At 35.8% G+C, this 21807-nt stretch overlaps 1 protein-coding gene across 8 annotated transcripts in view; it reads left to right on the forward strand.

The window, feature by feature from the left end:
- LOC101894901 (ephexin-1) overlaps positions 1-21807 on the forward strand; it is a 150821-nt gene that overhangs the window by 127989 nt on the left and 1025 nt on the right. For 4 of the 8 annotated variants that reach the window (XM_059126310.1, XM_059126309.1, XM_059126314.1 and 1 more), the window contains 3 exons: positions 13149-14612; positions 16201-17216; positions 17279-17483. In XM_059126310.1, coding sequence (XP_058982293.1) covers positions 13149-14612; positions 16201-17216; positions 17279-17483 — 2685 coding nt within the window. Of the gene's footprint in view, positions 1-10645; positions 11340-13148; positions 14613-16200; positions 17217-17278; positions 17484-21807 lie in introns of those variants that run through there. The other 4 variants (XM_059126312.1, XM_059126313.1, XM_020040048.2 and 1 more) reach the window with 4 other exon arrangements.

The following is a 21807-nucleotide window of genomic DNA, read 5'->3' on the forward strand; positions in this document are numbered from 1 at the left end:
CACTATACAGTTTTTTTTTTTTGAAAATATTTTGAAAGCTCCAAATACAACTTGTTTCAAAAAATGTTTTGAGAAATCCACTATTATAGCCATTTCTTCTTCATTTTTAAGTGTCAACTCGTCTGAACTCGCAACTTTCTATTCTGTAGTCGGACAAAAAAAAAGAAGAATACGTTATTCTTACCTTTATAGGAATTACTCTTTATTTTTTCTCCCACTGAGGTTATTTTTTGCATTACCTCGTAATGTGATATTTGGCTCAAGTGGCGCCGAAGTGTTTAGTTAGCAGTTATATTTCTTTGAGTGTCGAACTCGTCCGAGTATCGAACTTGCAACTCTCAGTTTTGCAGTCATGGTTACTCATTACTTGGTAACGAGTAAACTACGTTTCTTTGAACTCTTTATGAATTACTCGTCTTTTCATCCTACTAGTTTTTTTATCTTGGCGAATGCAATTTTCGCCTCTCAAAATTTAGATTTACTCGCTAGTGAGAGTACTCGATGAGTACAAGTTTTACTAGAAGTTTAATCCCCACTATGCCGGTTTTATGTGGCAACGTTCTCGAGTTATCCTGTTTGGAAAATAACAGTTTTAGTCAGAAAATAAAAAAATAAAGCAAGAGGTTACTCTAATAGTACGTTTATATATATGAGGGTTAACCCACTGGATTTGGATTTAAATTGTCATATCCATTACTTTTACTTCAAATAAATCCTCTCAAAGAAGGTTAACCCTACAAAAAGTTCTAACGTAAACATGGCATAAGAATAAAAATAAATGGAAAAAATAGTTTGTTTGCCTATACCCAAGATGTATATATAAGGTGGTATAGTAAGACCAGCTGTTGTTTACGTTTACTGTGAAAACAATTTTTTTTGTTTCCTTTTCGATGGATCTCTCGCAGAAAAACTTTTGAAAACAAGAGAATACTAAGGTCTAAATATGTCTCCTGGGCGACCACCTTAAATTTGCCTTGGCCTATACCATTGCTGGTGGAATGTGAGAGAGTTAGCCAAACAAGCGACTTGAATTGAATTTGAATTGACTTGAATTTTTATTTGTATTTTTTGAAAAAAAAAAAAAAACAAAAAACTTAGAACACAATTATAAAAAAAAAATATTTAAACTTGTTTTTTGTGTGCGCTGATTGACTAAGGGATTGTATGTATAGATAGAAGAGGACACCATAAAGAGGTTTCATCAAAAAAATCTCATATTTTTCATTTTAAATCAAATGATTTTTTGAATTCTCAAATGACTAATTTGTTTAACATATGTCTCCATATTTTTTTTGTTTTTTCTTCAATGGTATCATCTTTTGTAAAACAAAAATGATTTATAAGAAAACCTGAAAAGTTTCAAGGTCTTTGTGTATCTATGTGTGAATATGGTCATCTGAGTTTTTTTCGATTATATTTTAAAGATACATTTTATTTTTATGAGTTTATGACACTAATAGGTTGAAGAGCATCAAATCATTCCTTTGTTTCTTTGTGTATGACAAAAGCCAGATTTAATAACTGATAATTTGTTGATTTTTTATAAAGGAGATTTAAGTTTATATTTACTGCTTTTGATAGGGTTTTTTGTGATTAAAAAAATTTGATCGTTTGCTTGTTTCCTTTTCAAAGAATATATAGAATAATGTTCTATTAAGAATGATTTTCAGTAAAATATATGATTTCAGGGTCAGTGGATATAATGCCTAGTTATATTTTGCTGCCTATAAAAGTGGCGCCCAATAAAATTTTGTCAGAATGTCCACACAAATTTAGACTGGAATCTATAATGTTTACTGGGTAATATTTTAAGAAGACTACTCTCTCTGAGTTGGCTTTCAATCTCTACAAGGAAAATTTTAGATACCAGGGTATATATCATTTGATACGGCAAAAACGTACCTCATCGAAATAACAATTTTCCTTCCCAGGTCTCTTTGGGCCAAATCTGTTTAAGGACATTTGGAGTCGATCTAGCGATGTCCGTTCATCTTTTTGTCTGGCTGGCTGATGCGCACGATATCTCTCGAAGGGAGTATCTGATTTGGTCCAAACTTGACACATCGTAATATTAGTATCAAACTTATATCGAGTTTGAAGATGGGCAATATCAATCCGCTCCTGCTCGTACCTCCTTCAAAAAAGTTCGAAATATTCAAAAAAGAAAAAAAACTGCACAGAAAGAGAAAGGATGATCCGATTTTGCTCCAACTTTGCAAATCCAAATATTTCCATCAGTGCTACTTCAGGTGCGCTCCACTCCATCAAGTACCACCCCCACCAAGGGTCAAAATTTTGAAAAACTATAACTCTTATAAGATGTGATATAAGTGTCCAATTGTCTTCATATTTCACACATCCCATTATTTCTACTAACACAAGATCTACTGTGAAGATGGGATATGTCGGTTCACTCCTTGTGGTACCTCCCCCCACAAAGGGTCAAAATTTTAAATATCCATGAAGCTCATACAACATATGTTCCCATTCAGACTACTTCGTACTTCTCAATAATTCCATCAACACAAGATCTGTTATAAAGATGTTAGAGATCGAACCATTTCTTATGGTCACAAACAGACACCCATCTATAGACGAGCTGAAGTCTCTATAGACGAGCTGAAGTCTCTATAGACGAGCTGAAGTCTCTATAGACGAGCTGAAGTCTCTATAGACGAGCTGAAGTCTCTATAGACGAGCTGAAGTCTCTATAGACGTGCTGAAGTCTCTATAGACGAGCTGAAGTCTCTATAGACGAGCTGAAGTATCTCTAGACGAGCTGAAGTCTCTCTAGACGAGCTGAAGTCTCTCTAGACGAGCTGAAGTCTCTCTAGACGAGCTGAAGTCTCTCTAGACGAGCTGAAGTCTCTCTAGACGAGCTGAAGTCTCTATAGACGAGCTGAAGTCTCTATAGACGAGCTGAAGTCTCTCTAGACGAGCTGAAGTCTCTCTAGACGAGCTGAAGTCTCTATAGACGAGCTGAAGTCTCTATAGACGAGCTGAAGTCTCTATAGACGAGCTGAAGTCTCTATAGACGAGTTGAAGTCTCTATAGACGAGTTGAAGTCTCTATAGACGAGCTGAAGTCTCTATAGACGAGCTGAAGTCTCTATAGAAGAACTTGAGACAGGCTTTATAGACGGTTACGAGGAGTATCTATATGGCGTCTTCTAGATGATCAGAAGGAACCAAAAGGAAGTCTTAATACGCGACCTCGAAGGAGTTTTTATTGACAACCGTAAGGGAGATCTTTTAGGGTACTGGAAGAAAATCTTCGAGTTGACCAGAGCGAAATCCTTAGAGATGACATAAAAGTCCAAAAGGGAGTCTTTATAGGCAATCAAAGGAAACGTATTGCACGTGACCAAAAGAGGGACTTAATAGACGTCTAGCAGGAGTTATATAGTCGGAATAAAGAAGAATTGTTAGACGACGGGAAGGGTGTATTTAGATTATTTTATTAACTACCAGATAGGGTAATACTGAATGGCCATATTTATAGGTGATCAGAAATGGGGTATTTATAGGCGATCGGGAGGAAATCTGCATGAGGCTTTATGGGCGCTAGGGAGAAGGCAATTCAAATCAAAATAGGGGGAGATTTCAAGATAATATATATTTATGTCATAATTATTTAGGTCCGATACGACAATAATGGCCCATTCCTTCGGAACGTACTTCATAGACGTTCAAATATTTGTCAAAATATATTTAAATAATCGAACATTGGCTGAGGGTATACATCTGTCGGCAAAACGGACTGGTACTCTTATACTTGTTTAATTTCTACAAATATTTCTAGAAGCTCAAAATTGAGACTATAATTTGAAATTAAATCCAAAATTCTTAAATTATTTTCAACTTCTAAAAATTTTCCTACAAAAAATTATGGCATTAGAAACTCTTGGTATTTAAATCTTCACTCGAATTAAAACGCTAATGATAGGCAAAGTGAATGTTTTTTTTTTTTTTTTTGCGGTTTGCATGACCTTAGCTAAGGCTTCGCGTCCAGCTTAGCTGCTCAGGCATGTGCTGCCACTGTTTTGAGTTTAAATTTTTCATATCAGCATTTCTCGAAGTTCACAAGAGAATACACGTAACTAACTAACGATACATCAATTAAAAGTTAAAGTACGAAAATAATAGAAAAAAAAACGCTGATTCGTATGACTAATGGAGTTGGCAATTAAAACTGAGTTAATGGCTAATAAATTATTCTTCGGGTGTTTTTATAAAAAAAAAACAAAGAGCAAGACAACGGTTAATTTTTATTTTTAAATCCAGTTTTAAATCAAATTCACAGAATCTTGAGGAATTGTTTTGAAAATCTGGATAATAAAATGGATTCGTTGATGGCTTCTATAGATGGGAAGGCCTCCGATTAGACTTATCCAGATTGAAGTGCTTTTGCAGGTCTACTATGGATAGACTTGAGTTTTTTGATATTAAAGGGACAGATAAAGAGATGGATACATCGATTGATAGAAAGATAAATTGATATATGGATGGATGGATAGATAGATGGGCGGATACATGAGGGGTAAATATATCTTCTATAGGTAGAAAATCTTTCGTCGAACTCAGAAATCAAATCTCCTGTTTTTAAAATAACCTTTGAAGCTCATTTAGGGTTGAGAGAGCTTCGAAAGCTCTCTATTTTTAACCCTTTTTGCAGCTATTCTCTTAACGGACGACCATTTCTAGGACTTCTGAATATTGATAATTACAAATATTTATACCCTACACCACAAGGTGGTCAGGGTATTATGTCTTTGTGCATTTGTTTGTAACAGGCAGAAGGAAATGAGAAAGACCCATAGTTCCTTTTGATGATCTGCATAGAATCACATTCTGAGTCGATTTATGCATGTCCGTCCGTCTGTCCATGTATTTTTGTAAACAAAGTACAGGTCGCATTTATTGCCCGATCCATATGAAATTTTACAAAGATCTTTTGTTTGGCCCAAGGACGAACCCTATTGAAATTGGAGATAATCGGTCAAAATTTAGATATAGCTCCCATATATATCTTCGTCCGATTTGCCTTTTATTGTGCACCAAACGTGTAATATCAGCCCGAATTGTATGGAATTTTGCATATACACCCAAATCAGGCCTGAAAATATGTATGCCAAATTCGATCGAAATCGGTTCAGATATAGCTATAGCTCCCATATATCCCATATATAACTTCGTCCGATTTACCTTTTATTGTGCACCAAACGTCTAATATTTGTCCAAATGGGATGGAATTTGGCACTTACGACCGAATTGAGTCTAGAAGCTAGTATGTCAAATTTGGTGAAGATCGGTTCAGATATAGCTATAGCTTCCATATATATTATTCATCCGACTTGTTATATTTGTTACCCACAACCGTAATATGCACTCCGTAACAACGATATTCAGGGAAATATATCAAATACAGCTCAGAAATATCTTTGCCAAATTTTATCGGGATCGGTTCAGATTTGGATATAGGTCTCATATATATCTTTATCCGATTTCAAATTAATTGTGCACCAAATGTGCAATACAAGTCCGAATTTAAAAGATACAAATGCTTTGGCATATTTAGTCCTTTGAACTTTAAATTATAATTATAATCATAGCGTGTATGATTGAATTCTCCCATAAAAACTTTTAATTGTTATGTGGAGCTTTACTTAATTAGCAAAGTGGTGTAGGGTATCATAAAGTCGGCCCCGCCCGACTTTAAGACTTTCTTTACTGGTTTTTATTCCCAGAACTGAGTGCCTGTCTCTTATCTCAAATCAATTGTCTCGCCCATTCTGTTCAAGAATTAATTTTTTTATTTTGCCGCTCCCAAAATGTGTTCTCTTCTCCCCAAAAAAAAAATCATCCGAAAACAAAAAATTTAATTTATCACATAATAACTTGTTGTTGTTTCCCAACCAAGAAACCCGCAAATAAAATCTACCAGACAAAATACATTTACGCAAAAAAAAACTAGAATTTTTTCCATAACTTCCTTAAACTGGCTTGGAACAGTAGAACGAACGAATACGGCAAAAAATCCCAATCAAAACCAGTTTTTTTTCTGTAATTAAATAAATAAAAGACCCCATACAAGGCAATCATTTTGAAACCAAAACACACAAAACAAAAATCATCTCAAATCTCCATGGAAATAATTGCCTACTACTAGTAACGTCCATTTTATGGCCATAATAAAATCAGCCAAAATAAGTCTAAACTATTTGTAATAAATTAAAAAGAAAAAAACTTGCAATATGAAAAAAGTCAATATTTTTGTAGTCAACAAAACCTCCGCAATATTTCATGCATGTCATTTGTTGTTGTTATTTTTTGTTTCGTTTTTCCATTTCAAAATTCAGTTCAAATCGTTGAACGCCACTTAGACTCAATATGGTCAGAACAAGTGTCCAGCCAATTTTATTTTTTGATTTGTGCGCCTGCGTAAGCGGAGACTATGTGTCAGCATTCGGTGTTTATGGTCATGCCTGTGTGAGTGTTGGTGTTGTGAGATACCATTATATGACCCTTGTAGAGCATGGAACTAGTTTTGAGGCACTAAAGAGTAATATAATATTTATGGTTTATAGAAAAGAGAGAGAGAAAAGATAGTCTCCATACACAAGAGAGAGAGAGAGAGAGACAGAGAGAGCGGAGGAGAGTCTATATTGACGAGCTGAAGTCTCTATAGACGAGCTAAAGTCTCTATAGACGAGATGAAGTCTCTATAGACAAGCTGAAGTCTCTCTAGACTAGCTGAAGTCTCTATGGACGAGCTTAAGTCTCTATAGACGAGCTGAAGTCTCTATAGACGAGCTGAAGTCTCTCTATAGACGAGCTGAAGTCTCTCTATAGACGAGCTAAAGTCTCTCTATAGACGAGCTGAAGTCTCTCTATAGACGAGCTGAAGTCTCTATAGGCGAGCTGAAGTCTCTATAGACGAGCTGAACTCTTATTAGACGAGCTGAAGTCTCTATAGACGAGCTAAAGTCTCTATAGACGAGCTGAAGTCTCTATAGACAAGCTGAAGTCTCTCTAGACTAGCTGAAGTCTCTATGGACGAGCTTAAGTCTCTATAGACGAGCTGAAGTCTCTATAGACGAGCTGAAGTCTCTCTATAGACGAGCTGAAGTCTCTCTATAGACGAGCTGAAGTCTCTCTATAGACGAGCTGAAGTCTCTATAGGCGAGCTGAAGTCTCTATAGACGAGCTGAACTCTTATTAGACGAGCTGAAGTCTCTATAGACGAGCTAAAGTCTCTATAGACGAGCTGAAGTCTCTATAGACGAGCTGAAGTCTCTATAGACGAGCTGAAGTCTCTATAGACGAGCTGAAGTCTCTATAGACGAGCTGAAGTCTCTATAGACGAGCTGAAGTCTCTATAGACAAGCTGAAGTCTCTATAGACGAGCTGATGTCTCTATAGACGAGCTGATGTCTCTATAGACGAGCTGATGTCTCTATAGACGAGCTGAAATCTCTACAGACGAGCTGAAGTCTCTATAGACGTGCTGAAGTCTCTACAGACGAGCTGAAGTCTCTATAGACGTGCTGAAGTGTCTATAGACGAGCTGAAGTCTCTATAGACGAGCTGAAGTCTCTATAGACGAGCTGAAGTCTCTATAGACGAGCTGAAGTCTCTATAGACGAGCTGAAGTCTATATAGACGAGCTGAAGTCTCTATCGACGAGCTGAAGTCTCTATAGACGAGCTGAAGTCTCTATAGAAGAACTTGAGACAGGCTTTATAGTCGGTTACGAGGAGTATCTATATGGCGTCTTCTAGAAGATCAGAAGGAACCAAAAGGAAGTCTTCATACGCAACCTCGAAGGAGTTTTTATTGACGACCGTAAGGGAGATGTTTTAGGGTACTGGAAGGAAATCTTTGAATTGACCAGAGCGAAATCCTTAGAGATGACCCGAAAAGTCCAAAAGGGGGTCTTTATAGGCAATCAAAGGGAACACTTTGCACATGACCAAAAGATGGACTTAATAGACGTCTAGCAGGAGTTATGTAGTCGACATAAAGACGAATTGTTAGACGACCGGAAGGATGTATTTGGGTTATTTTATTGACTACTAGACATGGTAATACATATGGTGCAATTTCCAGATAATCAGGAAGAGGTCTTTATAAAAGACCAGAAGGATCCAAAAAAGTCTATTTATAGGTGATCAGAAATAGGGACCGGAAGGAAATCTGAATGAAGTTTTATGGGCGTCAAGAAGGAGGCAGTTTAAATCACAATAGGGGGATATTTCAAGATAGCCACATAGATGTCTATATAGACGACCACGGACGGAGTTTTTATAGTCGACTGAGGTTAGTAAATTTTGGTAGCCGAAGAGGGGGAGAGGCTTTTGTAGTCAGAAACAGAAGATACTTTTTGTAGTTGGGCAAAAGAGGGTCTAAATAGACGGCAAGCAGGTGTTATATTGTCAGTATAAGAAAGTATTTTTTGACGACCGAAAGGTAGTATTTTGGGTATTTTGGTTGACCATATAGTGCTATATCCAGATAATAAGAAAAGCTGTCCTTGAAGATGACCAGGTAATTCTAATACGAGTAGGGTGTCTTTATAGACAGTCAGAAATAGTGTCTTCATAGACGACCGGAAGGAAATTTGGCGGAAGTTTGCAGTCGTCTATGTGAAGATAGTTTAGGATCACAATAGTGGAGATTTCAAGGTAGCCAGATAGATGTCTATATAGACGATCAGGAGGGAACAAAGGATATATGTACGGAGTTTTTGTAGGCGACTGTAGTGAGTAATTGTTGGTAACTGAAGGGGGACATTCTTGACGACCAGAACGAGATCTATTTAGACAACCAGAAGGTATCAAAAGGAAGCGTTTATAAATAACCAGAAAAGGGGGGTCTTAAAAGAGGACCATAAAGAGGTCTTTATGTGTGACCAACAGGAGCTATATAAACAGCCAGCAGATAGTATTAATGGACGAACGGAAGGAAGTATGCCTGAACTAGTAACATTGCCTCAATGGGCACTTCCCATACCAGTATTTTACCAAAAAAAACTGCTAATATATTTTTTACACCATATGTTTGTATGCATCATTTTTGGACTTATTTCATATACACTGACATCGTGAACCGGTTTCGCGACCACAACAAAATCCAAAAATATACATTAACCGAAAAAAAAGTTGTGAGACCAACAAACTTTGAAGAATAGCAACAATACGTAATAACAAAAACAAGTGTTTTGTGAAAAAAAACTAAATCCGACCACCCGCCACTCTCGTTAGAACATCCGCAAGTGAAGAGTGTAATTAGTGGCGGACGTTAACAAATGAAATAAAAACTAATTGACGAGCGAAGTTTCACTTCACAGTTGGCGGCAACTGTGGATAAATTGAGGCTGCCAAAAATCGAGTAGCAGATGTTGATATTTCCGCTTTTTAATTTGAAATGAAGAAAAGAGAATAGTTTAGGTGAGGATGAGATGGGGGGACGTTGTTTTAGAAGATTAGGGGAAAGCCTACATATACTACAAGGAGGGAGTATTTATAGAAGATCATATTGGGAGGCCCGAATATTGTCGAAATATACGGCCGGAGGTAGGCTTCATGGTTGGCCAGGGTGTGGTTTTATAAAGGACCAGAAAGATGTTCTTTGTGATAACCAGAAATTATATGTATCTATTAAATCCACAAGAGAGTATGGATGTCCTGAAGAGAGAGAGAGAGAAAAGACCAAGAGAGAGTTTTTATAGACGACCAAGAGATATGTTTATAGACGCCAAGAGAGGATCTTTATATATGACCAGAGAAAAAATAATTGCTCCTTTGGTAAAATCGGAAAGAGCTTCTAGATATAATTTATAAATGACCCAAAGAGAGCTTTTATCGACGACCAAGAGAGGATCTTTATAGATGACCAGAGAAACAAAAATTGCTCCTTTGGGAAAATCAGAAAGGGCTTCTATGGAAAGCCTTTTAAAGCGATCAGAGAAGTTTGACAGAAGTATCAGATATCATTTATAGATGACCAAGAGAGAGCTTTTATAGAAGACAAAGAGAGGATCTTTATAGATGACCAGAGAAACAATAATTGCTCCTTTGGGAAAATCAGAAATGGCTTCTATGGAACGCCTTTTAAAGCGATCAGAGAAGTTTGCCAGAAGTATCAGATATCATTTATAGAGTACCAAGAGAGAGCTTTTATAGACGACCAAGGGAGGATCTTTTAGATGACCAGAGCAACAATAGTTGCTCCTTTGGGAAAATCAGAAATGGCTTCTATAGAACGCCTTTCAATGCGATCAGAGAAGTTTGCCAGAAGTATCAGATATCATCATCAGATATCATTAATAGATAACCAGAGCCCATTATTTTAGGCCGTTCTGCAGGAATTCCTTAGAGACCAAAACTAGGGAATTCCTGATGGACATCTCTGTCTACCATTTCTCAATAAATTTTCTGACTTCTCCGAAATTACTCCTCTCCACAATGCAAATTGTTTCGAAACTAAACATTATCTCGCCACCCAACCCTGTATTTCCAAAAAATCCCTTATCAATTAAAAATAATTACAAAAGAATTCCACATATTATGCGGGTCTTTCGAAAAACAAAACAAACACCAAATGATGAAACATCAACTGAAAAAAAAATAATTTTCCCCCACCAGAGTGTCGAGTGTCAAGTTGTTAATTGTAATCAATTAAAACGAAAGAAAAAAAACTGAACTTAAAACTCAAAATAAAACAGTCAAATATTATTAAGAAAAGAAAAAAACTGAAAAAACACGCAATGACTCACCGAGCCCTGGTCATTGCTGTCTAGTGTGGAACAACAACAAAAACTCGCCTCCATACATCGCGGAGCCCCCACCACCAAAAATAACTCAGCAACTAAACAATGTAGTTTCTTCGACATTACCATAACCGACAAAATTCTTGTTTTTCTGCAATTCGTAATGGCTACCGCATCTGCAAGAACCACAATAACAACACCAACATCATCAACAGCATCTTCCACCATCTCAACAAATACTTTGCGTACCCTACCACGCAAGCGAAGACCCCGTGCCGTGGGTGAAGTGTCAATAACATGTCCTTCAAGTTATGTTTATCTCAATGCCGAGCGCAGGGAAGATAATGAAGGCGAAGATGCTTCTCCCAAAGTTGATCCCGTTTATCAGAATGCCTGCATTGATGAGCTAAAACAGAAAATTGAATCTTCCCAACAGCATCAGCAGGCAAAGGAATCTGTAACGGCCAAACGACATCAACGGCAACGCATACATTTAACATTTGTGCGCGCCACTATTGCCGAGGTGGAGGATGAAACGCGAGAGGGAATGGTCATGACGACATTTGTAGGTTGGTCAAGTGTGTGTTTTTTTGTTTTTTTTTTTTAAATTTTGAATTCAAATAACAAATATTTGGATAAATATATTTTTTTTTTAAATTTGGGGAATAAAATATGGGGCCGTCGTAAAGAAGAGCAAGGGAGGCCGAGCTGAAGAGAGAATAATTATCAACAAGCTGGAGAGAATTTCTATAGACGAGCTGGGGAGAGTCTCTCCAAATGACCAGTGGAGAGACTCAATAGACGAGCTGGAGTGAGTTTTTATAGAGGAGCTGTAGAGAGTTTTTATAGAGAAGCTGGAGAGAGTTTCTATAGAGAAGCTGGAGAGAGTCTCGTCCTAATAAGCAGGTGTAAACTCTTCTAGGCGAGAAGGAGGGAACTGAAGAGAGTCTCTCTCGAGACGGGCAGAGACATTTTAATGATCTGGAGAGAATATTTCTTGACAAGCTGGATAGTCTCTATAGGCGACATGAAGGGTGTTATTACAGACGAACAGGAGAGAGAGTCTCTTTAAACGAGCTGGAGAGAGTCTCTTTAAACGAGCTGAAAAGAGTATTTATAGACGAGCTGGTGAGAGTCTCTCTAGACAAACTGGAGAGAGTTTTTCTAGACGGGCTTGAGAGAGTCCCGTCCTAATAAGCAGGAGGGAACTCTTTTAAACGAGGAGGAGGCAGCTGAGAGAGAGTCTTTTTCTAGACGGGCAGAGAGTTTATAATGAGCTGGATAGAATATTTCATGACGATCTGAAGGGAGTTATTACAAACGAGCTGGAGAGAGTCTCTCTAGACGAGCCGAAGAGATCGTTTATATACCTGGAAAAGGTTTTATAGACGAGCAGGGGAGAGTCTCTCTGGCAGAAGAATCAATATAGCCGTGATAAAGACAGGGAGCTGATCCGAAGCCAGGGAGAACCTCTATAGAAAAGCTGAAGACCGACAAAAATCCGTCTGTATATATGCTCTAGTGCCGTTTATATGGAGGCCCGGAAATCCGTCCATTTAGATGCTCGAAGGTAGTCTTTATAGACCCCTTGAAGACACTCCGTTTTATAGGTTCTCCCTATAGACGGTCCCTGCCTTCCAGTTTCTAAAAACGCCTTATAGGCCGAATCAGGGTGTCTTTTTAGAAGCCCACAAGACCGTTTCTATGTACGCCCTAAAGTCAATCTCTATAGCCCTAAATACCGCCTTTAGTGACGCCTCCAACAGTGTTTCTATACCAGACCTGCAGCTATAGACTTCCTTCATATGCCTCTATAGACGGAGGCTCTATAGAGGCCCCGAAAGTCCTCCCTTTAGACGCTCGATTGTCGTCTTTATAGACTCCTTGAAGGCTTTGTCTATAGACACTCGAAGGTTCTCCCTTGGATGCCAAGCAGATAATCTCTACAGACACCCTGAAGGCGCCCTAACCCCAAAAATAAGTCTTTATAAACATTCTAAAGGCCTCTTTTTAGACTCCCTGGAAGATCTCTTAATACACGCCCTTGAGGACCTCTATACAGGACCAAATAGCGTTTTTTGGAAGCCCGGTTGGTAGACTTTATGGACGACTGGAAGGGGGTCTGTTAATGCCACCTTCACCCATCACCAAAATTTCTCTAGATCGACTCAAAAGCTTTTCGTCAGACTCTCTTCTTTGTAGGTCGTTTTTCAAGAGAGTCTTTATAGAAGTTCTGAATATAAAAGTTCAGAATCTACAAATTCTAAAGTTCCATAGAATTGGATTTTTTTTATTTTTTAAATTAAATCTAGCCTTTGATTCTAAATTTTTAATATCTCCCATTCTAATCGGCCCTTTATTTTCCTTTCTCTTTCCAGATGATCCCGATCATTATTACGAACAACTCTCACCGGGCGACCTGCTCAACAAACGTCATTCGCTGGCACTGCAAGAACGTGGCGGTAGTCTGCAACGCAATCAAAATATGGTCCGAATATCGAAACGTGGCAAACCCATATCCTATTCAGCCCATGCGCTGGGCCAAGAAATTTCCGATGATTCCTTCGACTCGGATACCGATGACTATTACGAGGGAGAACTGCAGCATACCCACAATGATAGTGGGGTCGATATACGAACATCGAAGCTGCCCGATCCTCCGGTGTCCTCCAATCAAAAGTACTCCATTGTAAAGAAATTCAGAAATTTCCTGGCCAAAAAATCTCCCAACTCGTCCAAACATGGTGGCAGTCAGCAGAAGATCGATGATAATGCTTCCCAATTCTATGTGAATGGGAACTTTCATACGAGCAATGGTGGTGGTGGTGGTGGTAGTGGCAGTGGAGATTCATCAGCCAAATCCATGTCCCTGCAGGCACCACAAACCAAAGAGTTAAGTACTTCGGAGAAGAACTTGATTTTGGCCCAAAGCAATATTACCAAAGCGGAGCAGCTGAACACCTCGACGACACCGCGCAAACCCAAGACAGGCAAAAGTCTTAGGCATCGAATACGCAAGAGCTTGGTGGGCTTTGACAAACAACAATTGGCCACCCTTACACCCACCCGCAGTACCTTCTATGTCGAAGATCCTGTGCAAATTGAAGATGTAAACGGGCAAATGGATTCGGGATTTTCGGAAAAGGTAGCCGTCCCCAGCAATGAGGTGATGGAAAATACCACAAACACCACAAATGATACTCACAAATATTTAACTGCCCGCAAGGCCAAGAAGGAAGGCAAGTTATCGGCCAATGCCCAGAGGAGAAGGACCTCGATAGGCATACGGCCAATTGAACCGCCACCACCGCCTCCCGATGGCAATGGTAATATGAAGCGGCAAAGCACCACCTCTTGGTATGCCGAGTGTGGGGTCTTTAAAAACGGCACCACAAATCTTGTGGGTAACGACAGCCAATTGCTGAATGGCGAGACGGACAATGGCAACGGTGGTGGTGGCGGCGGTACATCGTGGTACGAAGAAGCTGGTCTCTATCAGACCAGTGGCATATCGGTGGCTAGTTCCAGCGGCAGTTCGGGTGTCTCCACCAGCAATGAAGCCAATCCGGGCGATGATATGTCCCACAGTTTATTTAGCAATGAACCTCTGTATCAGATATATAGTGCCGCCAAATTGGAGGCAATTTCACGGGATATGCAGGATAATAGTTCAACGGATGGTTACGAAGAGATTGGTGAACGGCGAAAGAATGCTGCCAATGAGGCGGAGAAAAGTCGCAAAACATCACGACCGACAGCGTTACAATTGATCGAACCGAAAAGTGGTCCGGAGCGGACACTGTGGAGTCAAATACCGGAGGTGGTCAACTCGATGATATTGCGTAAGTATGACGAAGGACATCTCAAAAAAAAACAATTCTGATTCTATACCCCATAAAAAAAACATAAAAAATACAGGGTGAGATAAAAAAAACTGCAACAAAGTCAAACGGCATAACTTTTACATTTTTTTTTTTATTTTTTTCGGAAATAGCATCAAATTTTCGAATAAGTTTAGATTTGTTCGAATTTGTCATCTTTGGCACGAATTATGGCCTTCAAACGGCCAATAAAACCGTCACAGGCTGCCAGAATGTTTCTCTGCGGTATTTTGGCCCATTCCCTACGAAGCACTTGCTTGAGGTGATCGAAACTTTGGTATTTTTTAGAGACAACCCTGCTTTCCAAACTTCTCCAGACACAATAGTCCAACGGATTAGCAGCGGGAGATTTTGGTGGCCATTGTGCGCTGGAAATGAAGCGAGAAACCTCATTTTGTAACCATTCTTGGGTGGCACGTGCTGAGTGCGATGGTACTGAGTCCTGTTGGAATGTCCAAGGTCTGTGGCCAATTTTTGCGTGTCCAAGGCCTTAATACACCCTCCAGAATATTTTCTCGATAATATTCGGCATTTATTCTGATGCCACGGTCGATTAATACGAGCGGAGAGCGACCATCGGCTCTTATGGCGGCGATACACCATCACCATGGCCGGCGCTCGAGTTCTGGTGGCCAACCGAAGCTGCCCATTTTCAGCTGACCTCTTTGGCACGTAAACACGATAATTTTGTTTGTTTACAAACTGCTGGACAACGAATGTTTTCTCATCGGAGCAGAGAAAATCAAATTCGGCAGTTCACCACTTTCGGCCAAGCGAAGCAACTCTTAGCTCTTTTGAGTCTATTTTCTTTTTTTGTGGCGGTGTAAGTTCTTGCACTTTTTGGAATTTCAATGGCTTTAGCCCGAGCTCATTTTCAATTTTTCAATATTTGCCGAATGGAATATTGCGATATGTTCAGCTCACCATGGCCATTTTTCGGCCACTGCGACGCGGGTTTTTGATCAAGTCGCTTCTGTACTTTTCGAACCATTTTTGCTGATGTTGCTGTTTTCTTCCGTCCACTTCCAGCCTACGTTACGCCAGTATCACAGTAACAAGCGATGGTTACGAGACAAAAAAGATTTATTCACATTTAAATGCTGGAGTGCTCTAACGATAGCCACTTGTGGTTTTCCAGCCAAATATAAAGAAATCACACTATCCCACTTGAATTCCATCACGAATAACTCTTTTTCTGGAAAATTCTCACGAAAATGCTTTTGTACGCTTGTAAAAAATTCATTGAGCTGTCACTGGAATAATTTTAACAGCTGTCGGACGAGTGGCTTAGAAATGACAGCAGTCTGAAATTGGTTGCAGTTTTTTTATTTCACCCTCTCATAAACTCCCTTTTGTTTTCCTTTTGGTCGCCTAAAATCATCTCCTTTTGATCGGCCATAAAAATCCATTTTGGACCTATAACACCTCCCTTTTGGACGTCTATAAATACCCATTTCATCTGTCTTCAGATATTTTACAAAAACCCTCCTCTTCCTATCTCTACATTTTGAAAACATTTCCTAACCAATTTTTTCTCATCTCTTTGCAGCCACCCTAACACCCCGTGAAAGAGCCCTAATGGAAGCCAAATTTGAGATTATCACCTCGGAAGCAAGCTATTTGAAGTCGTTGAATCTCTTGCGCAATCACTACATGAATCATCCGGTATTCCGCGATCAAAATCTGGTCAACTCACGTGATCGCAAGGCCCTCTTTGCCCACATTGTACCCGTACACGAGTGTTCGGAACGTTTACTCTCCGAACTGGAATCCTGCTGGCAGGATAATATAATGCTTATTGGGCTCAGTAAACGTATATATGCCATTGCCGAAAAGCATTTCCATGTCTATATAGGATTCTGTGAGAATCAGGGACGTATGGATCGCACCCTGAAACGGCTGCGAGCCAACAAGGGTCTGTTTGCCCAAAATCTGGAATTACTCGAATCAAGTCCATTGTGTTGTGGTCTGAATCTCCATTCGTTTTTAATGTTGCCCATGCAGAGAATCACCCGCTTGCCATTGCTCATCGATGCCGTGTTCAGTAAATGTCATCCGAACGATGATGAATATGAAAATTGGAAAATGTGTCTGGCCATCATGAATAAGATCGTGACCCAATGCAATGAGGCGGCCACCAAAAGTGATCAGGCCTATGAGATTGAGAAAATCTCAAGGCAATTGGAATTTAATCCATCCGTCATACGACCGCTAGCCATAGCCCCAGCGGGGGTGCTGGCTCCCGGCACAAAGCCACGATATTTGGTAAAGAAAGGAGAATTTACCCATCTCATATGGCGCGGTGATGATGCCAAGCTAACGTTTGGCAAGAAATTCACCAAGACCACCATCTACGCCTTTCTCTTCTCCGATCTGTTGGTGTTGACAAAACGCAAAGGTGAGGAACAGTTTTCGGTCTTTGACTATTGTCCACGCAATATGTTGACAATAACCTCAGGAGATTCACTGCCACAAGTTCCGACCAAAGATTTGAATAGTCAGACTAGCAAAAATCTCATTCTGATGACACTGCTAGAGAATCATCAGAGGAAAACCAATGAATTGGTAAGTGGTGGGGGGAAGAGGAGGAAGGAAGTAAATTTAAATATTTTTTCTTGTTTTTACAGCTTTTGTCATGTCCCTCAGTATCCGAGCAGGAGAGATGGTTACAGGCCATGCGCCCCCCCGAGTCTGAGACTCCGGGAGAAAAACTCTATGAACAGTGGGATTGCCCACAAGTCATTGCGAAGCATGCCTATGAAAGCAATGAACCCGATGGCCTCAATTTGGAAATTGGAGATGTGGTCAATGTGACAAGAAAACTGCCGGATGGTAAGACTAATGAAAAAAAAAACATTTTAATTCAAATAGAATATTTTATAATTATAAAGTTATTTAAAAAAAGATATATTTCTTTAAATTAAAAATTTAATATTTTCATTAAAAAATATTTTTTTTTCTAAAATAATTAAGTTTTTATTAAAAAAAATTTTATTATTCTCTTTATTTAGAGTAGAGTAGTTTATAGAAGAAGTCATGTATAGAAGTTTGTGGAATCGTCTATGGCCTACGTATATTACGTATATTAATGTTTATTTTTTTAAATAATTTTTTTAATCTCTGTATAGAAGTTTGTATAGAAGTTCTATATCTGACTACTTCTATACTCTACTCTACTCTACTCTTAACTAATATTAAAAAATATTTTTTTAATGAAATCTTAATTTTTTTGAAAAAAATATTTTTGTAATGAATATTTTAAATTTTCAATTTAAAAACAAAATATATTTTTTACATAAAAAAATTAAATATTAATTTTTTTAACATAAAGAAATTTATAAAAATATTTACTTCAAAAATTTTAGTGGATTTTAATTTTAAAGATTTTTAATTTAAATAATAATTTTTAAAAATTAAAAAAAAAAACAAGTAGAATTTGAAAATTTAACATTTATTTAAAAATTAAATTAAATTCAAAAAAAAATATTTTTAATTCATAGATTTAATTTTTTAGAAAAAAATATTTTTTAATGAAAATTTAAATTTTCAATTTAAAAACAAAATATATTTTTTTATATAAATAATTAAATTTTAAAATTTTAGTGAATTTTAATTTTAAAGACATTTAATTTAATTAATAATTTTTAAAAATTAAAAAAAAAAATACAAGTAGAATTTGGAAATTTAAAATTTAAATTTAAAAATTAAATTAAATTCATAAAAAAGTATTTTTTTATAAAACATTTTAAAATTACAATTTTTCATTTCAACATTTATTATTTTTATAATATATAATATAAATAATAAATTTTATATTATAAATAATTTATAATATAAATAAAAATATTTTAAGTCAAAAAATGTCTAATTTTCAAGAAGAATTTTTTTTAAAAATGTTTTTTTTTAATGATTTTTAATAAAATAATAAAATTTTAATCAAACATTTAGTAAAAGAAAACTTAATTAAAAAACGTTTTAAAAATTTAAATTTAATAAATATATATATTTTTTAAATATTACAAAATTTTTTAATAATTAAAATAATAACACAAAAAATTATATTAAAAAATAAATTTAAATACGTTTAACAACTTGTTTAATTATTGCAAAAACATTAATTTTTTATTTATAATTTCAATATTCATTCAAAAAAATTTAATATTCAAAAAGTTTGAATTGAATGCATTTTATTTAAAAAATCATTAATACTCAAAAATAATCAAAGTGTTTAAATTAAAAAAATATTTGAAAGTTTGTTTTATAAAAATATAAATATTACAAAATTTTTGTAATAATTAAAATAATAACTCAAAAAATTGTATTAAATAATACATCAATTATTTAACAACTTGTTTAATTACTTACAAAAAAAAAATAATTTTAATTTTCATTTTAATATTTATTCAAAAAATTTGAATTGAATGCACGAAATTATATTTTTTTAAAAGAAATAATTAATGCTCAAAAAATGTAATCAAAATGTTTAAATTAAAAAAAATATTTGAATTAAAAAATATTTGAAAGTTTATTTTCATAAATATATAAAGTTAATTTAAAAATAATATTAAAAAAATAAAATTTAAATTTATAAAAGTTTTCATTTAAATAAAAATAATTGTTTTTATGTTTTTCAAGTTAATAGAAAATTTTAAATTCGATTTTAATTTAAAATTTGTATTCCAATATTTTTAAATCCTTTTAAAAATTTAGAATGATTTTATTAATTTAAATTTGATTTTATTTCAAAATTCTAATTTTAAATAATTTGAAGGTTTCATTTTTAATTTAAAACAGTTCATTTTAATTCAAAAAATTCAAATGAATTAGATATTCAAATTTGAATTTAATATTTTTATTTCCAAAAATAAAATTACATATTATTTTAAATTTTAATTCAAACTTTTTTAAATTACAATTTCAAAGTGTATTATAAGCTTAAATTTACAGGTTTTTGTTTTAATTGAATTTTTTAATTTATTTCAATTATTTTAATTACATTTTATTTAAACATTTTGAAATTATTTCAATTTTTTTTTAATTTAAAAACATTAATAAAAGTTCTAATTTATTTTTATTCCAACAATTATAATAATTTTAACATTTTTTTAAATATTAAAATTAAATTACATTTTAATTAAACATTTTGAAATTATTTCAAAAACTGTTTTTTAATTTAAACGCTTTAATAAAAAATTTAATTTAATTGTATTCCAACAATTATAATTTTTTTATTTTTTTTAAATATATTATTTATTTTTTTTTTTAATAAAATTTTAATTATACCCTCAGCCATATGGCTACAGAGGGTATATATCATTTGATACGGCCAAAACGTGCCTAGTCGAAATAACGGTTTTAGACCCTAGGTCTCTTTGGACCAAATCCGTTTCAGAACATTTGGAGTCGATCTAGCGATGTCCGTCCGTCCGTCCGTCCGTCTGTCTGTCTGTCTGTCTGTCTGTCTGTCTGGCTGGCTGGTGCGCACGATAACTCTCGAAGGGAGTATCCAATTTGGTCCAAACTTGGTACATCGTAATATTTTTGTCAAACTTAGATCGAGTTCGGAGATGGGCAATATCGGTCCACTCCTTCTGGTACCTCCCCCACAAAAGTTCGAAATTTTCAAAAAATTTAATTTTTGCACAGAAAGAGAAATTATAGTCCGATTTTGCTCCAACTTTGCAAATCTTAATATTTGCGTCAGTGTGAGGTCGGGTGTGAAAATGGAAAATATCGGCCCACTCCATCAAGTACCTCCCCCACAATTGGTAAAAATTTTGAATAATTATAACTCTCATAAAATGTGATGTAAGTGTCCGATTGTCTTAAAATTTTACACATCCCAATATTTATATTAACCCAAGGTCTGGTGTTAAGATGAACAATATCGGTCGACTCCTTCTGGTACCTCCCCCACAAAAGGTCGAAATTTTCAAAAAAAAAAAAAAATTTTTTTTTTTTTGCACAGAAAGAGAAAGAATAATTCGATTATTCTGCTACTTTGCAAATCCTAATATTTGCATCATTGCTAGGTCTGGTGCGAAAATGGAGAATATCGGTCCACTCCTTCTGGTACCTCCCCCACAAAGGCTTAAAACTTTAAATAATAACAACTCTCATAAAATGTGATGTAAGAATATGATTGTCTTGAAATTTCACACATCCCAATATTTATATTAACCCAAGATCTGATGTTAAGATGGAATATATCGGTCCACTCCTTCTGGTACCTCCCCCACAAAAGGTCGAAATTTGCAAAAAATATATTTTTTGCACAAAAAGAGAAAGGATAATCCGATTTTGCTCTCACTTTGCAAATCCTAATATTTGCATCAGTTCTACGTTAGGTGTAAAAATGGACAATATCGGTTCACTCCTTCAAGTACCTCCCCCACAAATGGTCAAAATTTTGAATAATTACAACTCTCATAAAAAGTGATGTGTGAGTCCGATTGTCTTCGAATGGCGCACATCCCAATATTTATATTAACCCAAGCTCTGGTGTTAAGATGAAGTATATCGGTCCACATCTTATGGTACCTCCCCCACAAATGGTCGAAAATTTGAATTTATATTTTCTGCGCAGAAAGGAAGCAATAATCTAATTTTGAAAAACATAACGCTCAAAGAAAGCGAAATAAGGATTCAACTCTTTTCAAATTTCACACATACAAATTATTTTTGCTAACACCAGATCTGTTTCGAAGATGATCCTATTTATCTGCGAAAACCTTCTGGTACCTCACCCACAAAGAGACACATTTTTCAATATTTTTATCTGTCATAAATTGCGAAACAACTCAGTGATACTTTACAATTGCTATATCCATCTGCTATAATAATATTTATATCATATTTATGTAGGTCCGATACGAAATTGACAATATTGACCCATTCTTTAAAAACCCACTCCATAGAGGGTGAAGAGGGCTGAGGGTATACATCTGTCGGCAAAGCCGACCGATACTTTTTTACTTGTTATTTAAACATTTTGAAATTATTTCAAAAAAAAATAGTTATTTAAACACTTCAACAAAAATTCTAATTTAATTTTATTCCAACAATTATAATTATTTTAACGTTTTCTAAATATTTTAATTCAATTTTTTATTTAATTTTTTTTTAATTAAATTTTACTTAAACATTTTGAAATAAT

The sequence above is a fragment of the Musca domestica genome, unplaced genomic scaffold, assembly GCF_030504385.1.
Source record: "Musca domestica strain aabys unplaced genomic scaffold, Musca_domestica.polishedcontigs.V.1.1 38, whole genome shotgun sequence".
NCBI lineage: Eukaryota > Metazoa > Arthropoda > Insecta > Diptera > Muscidae > Musca > Musca domestica.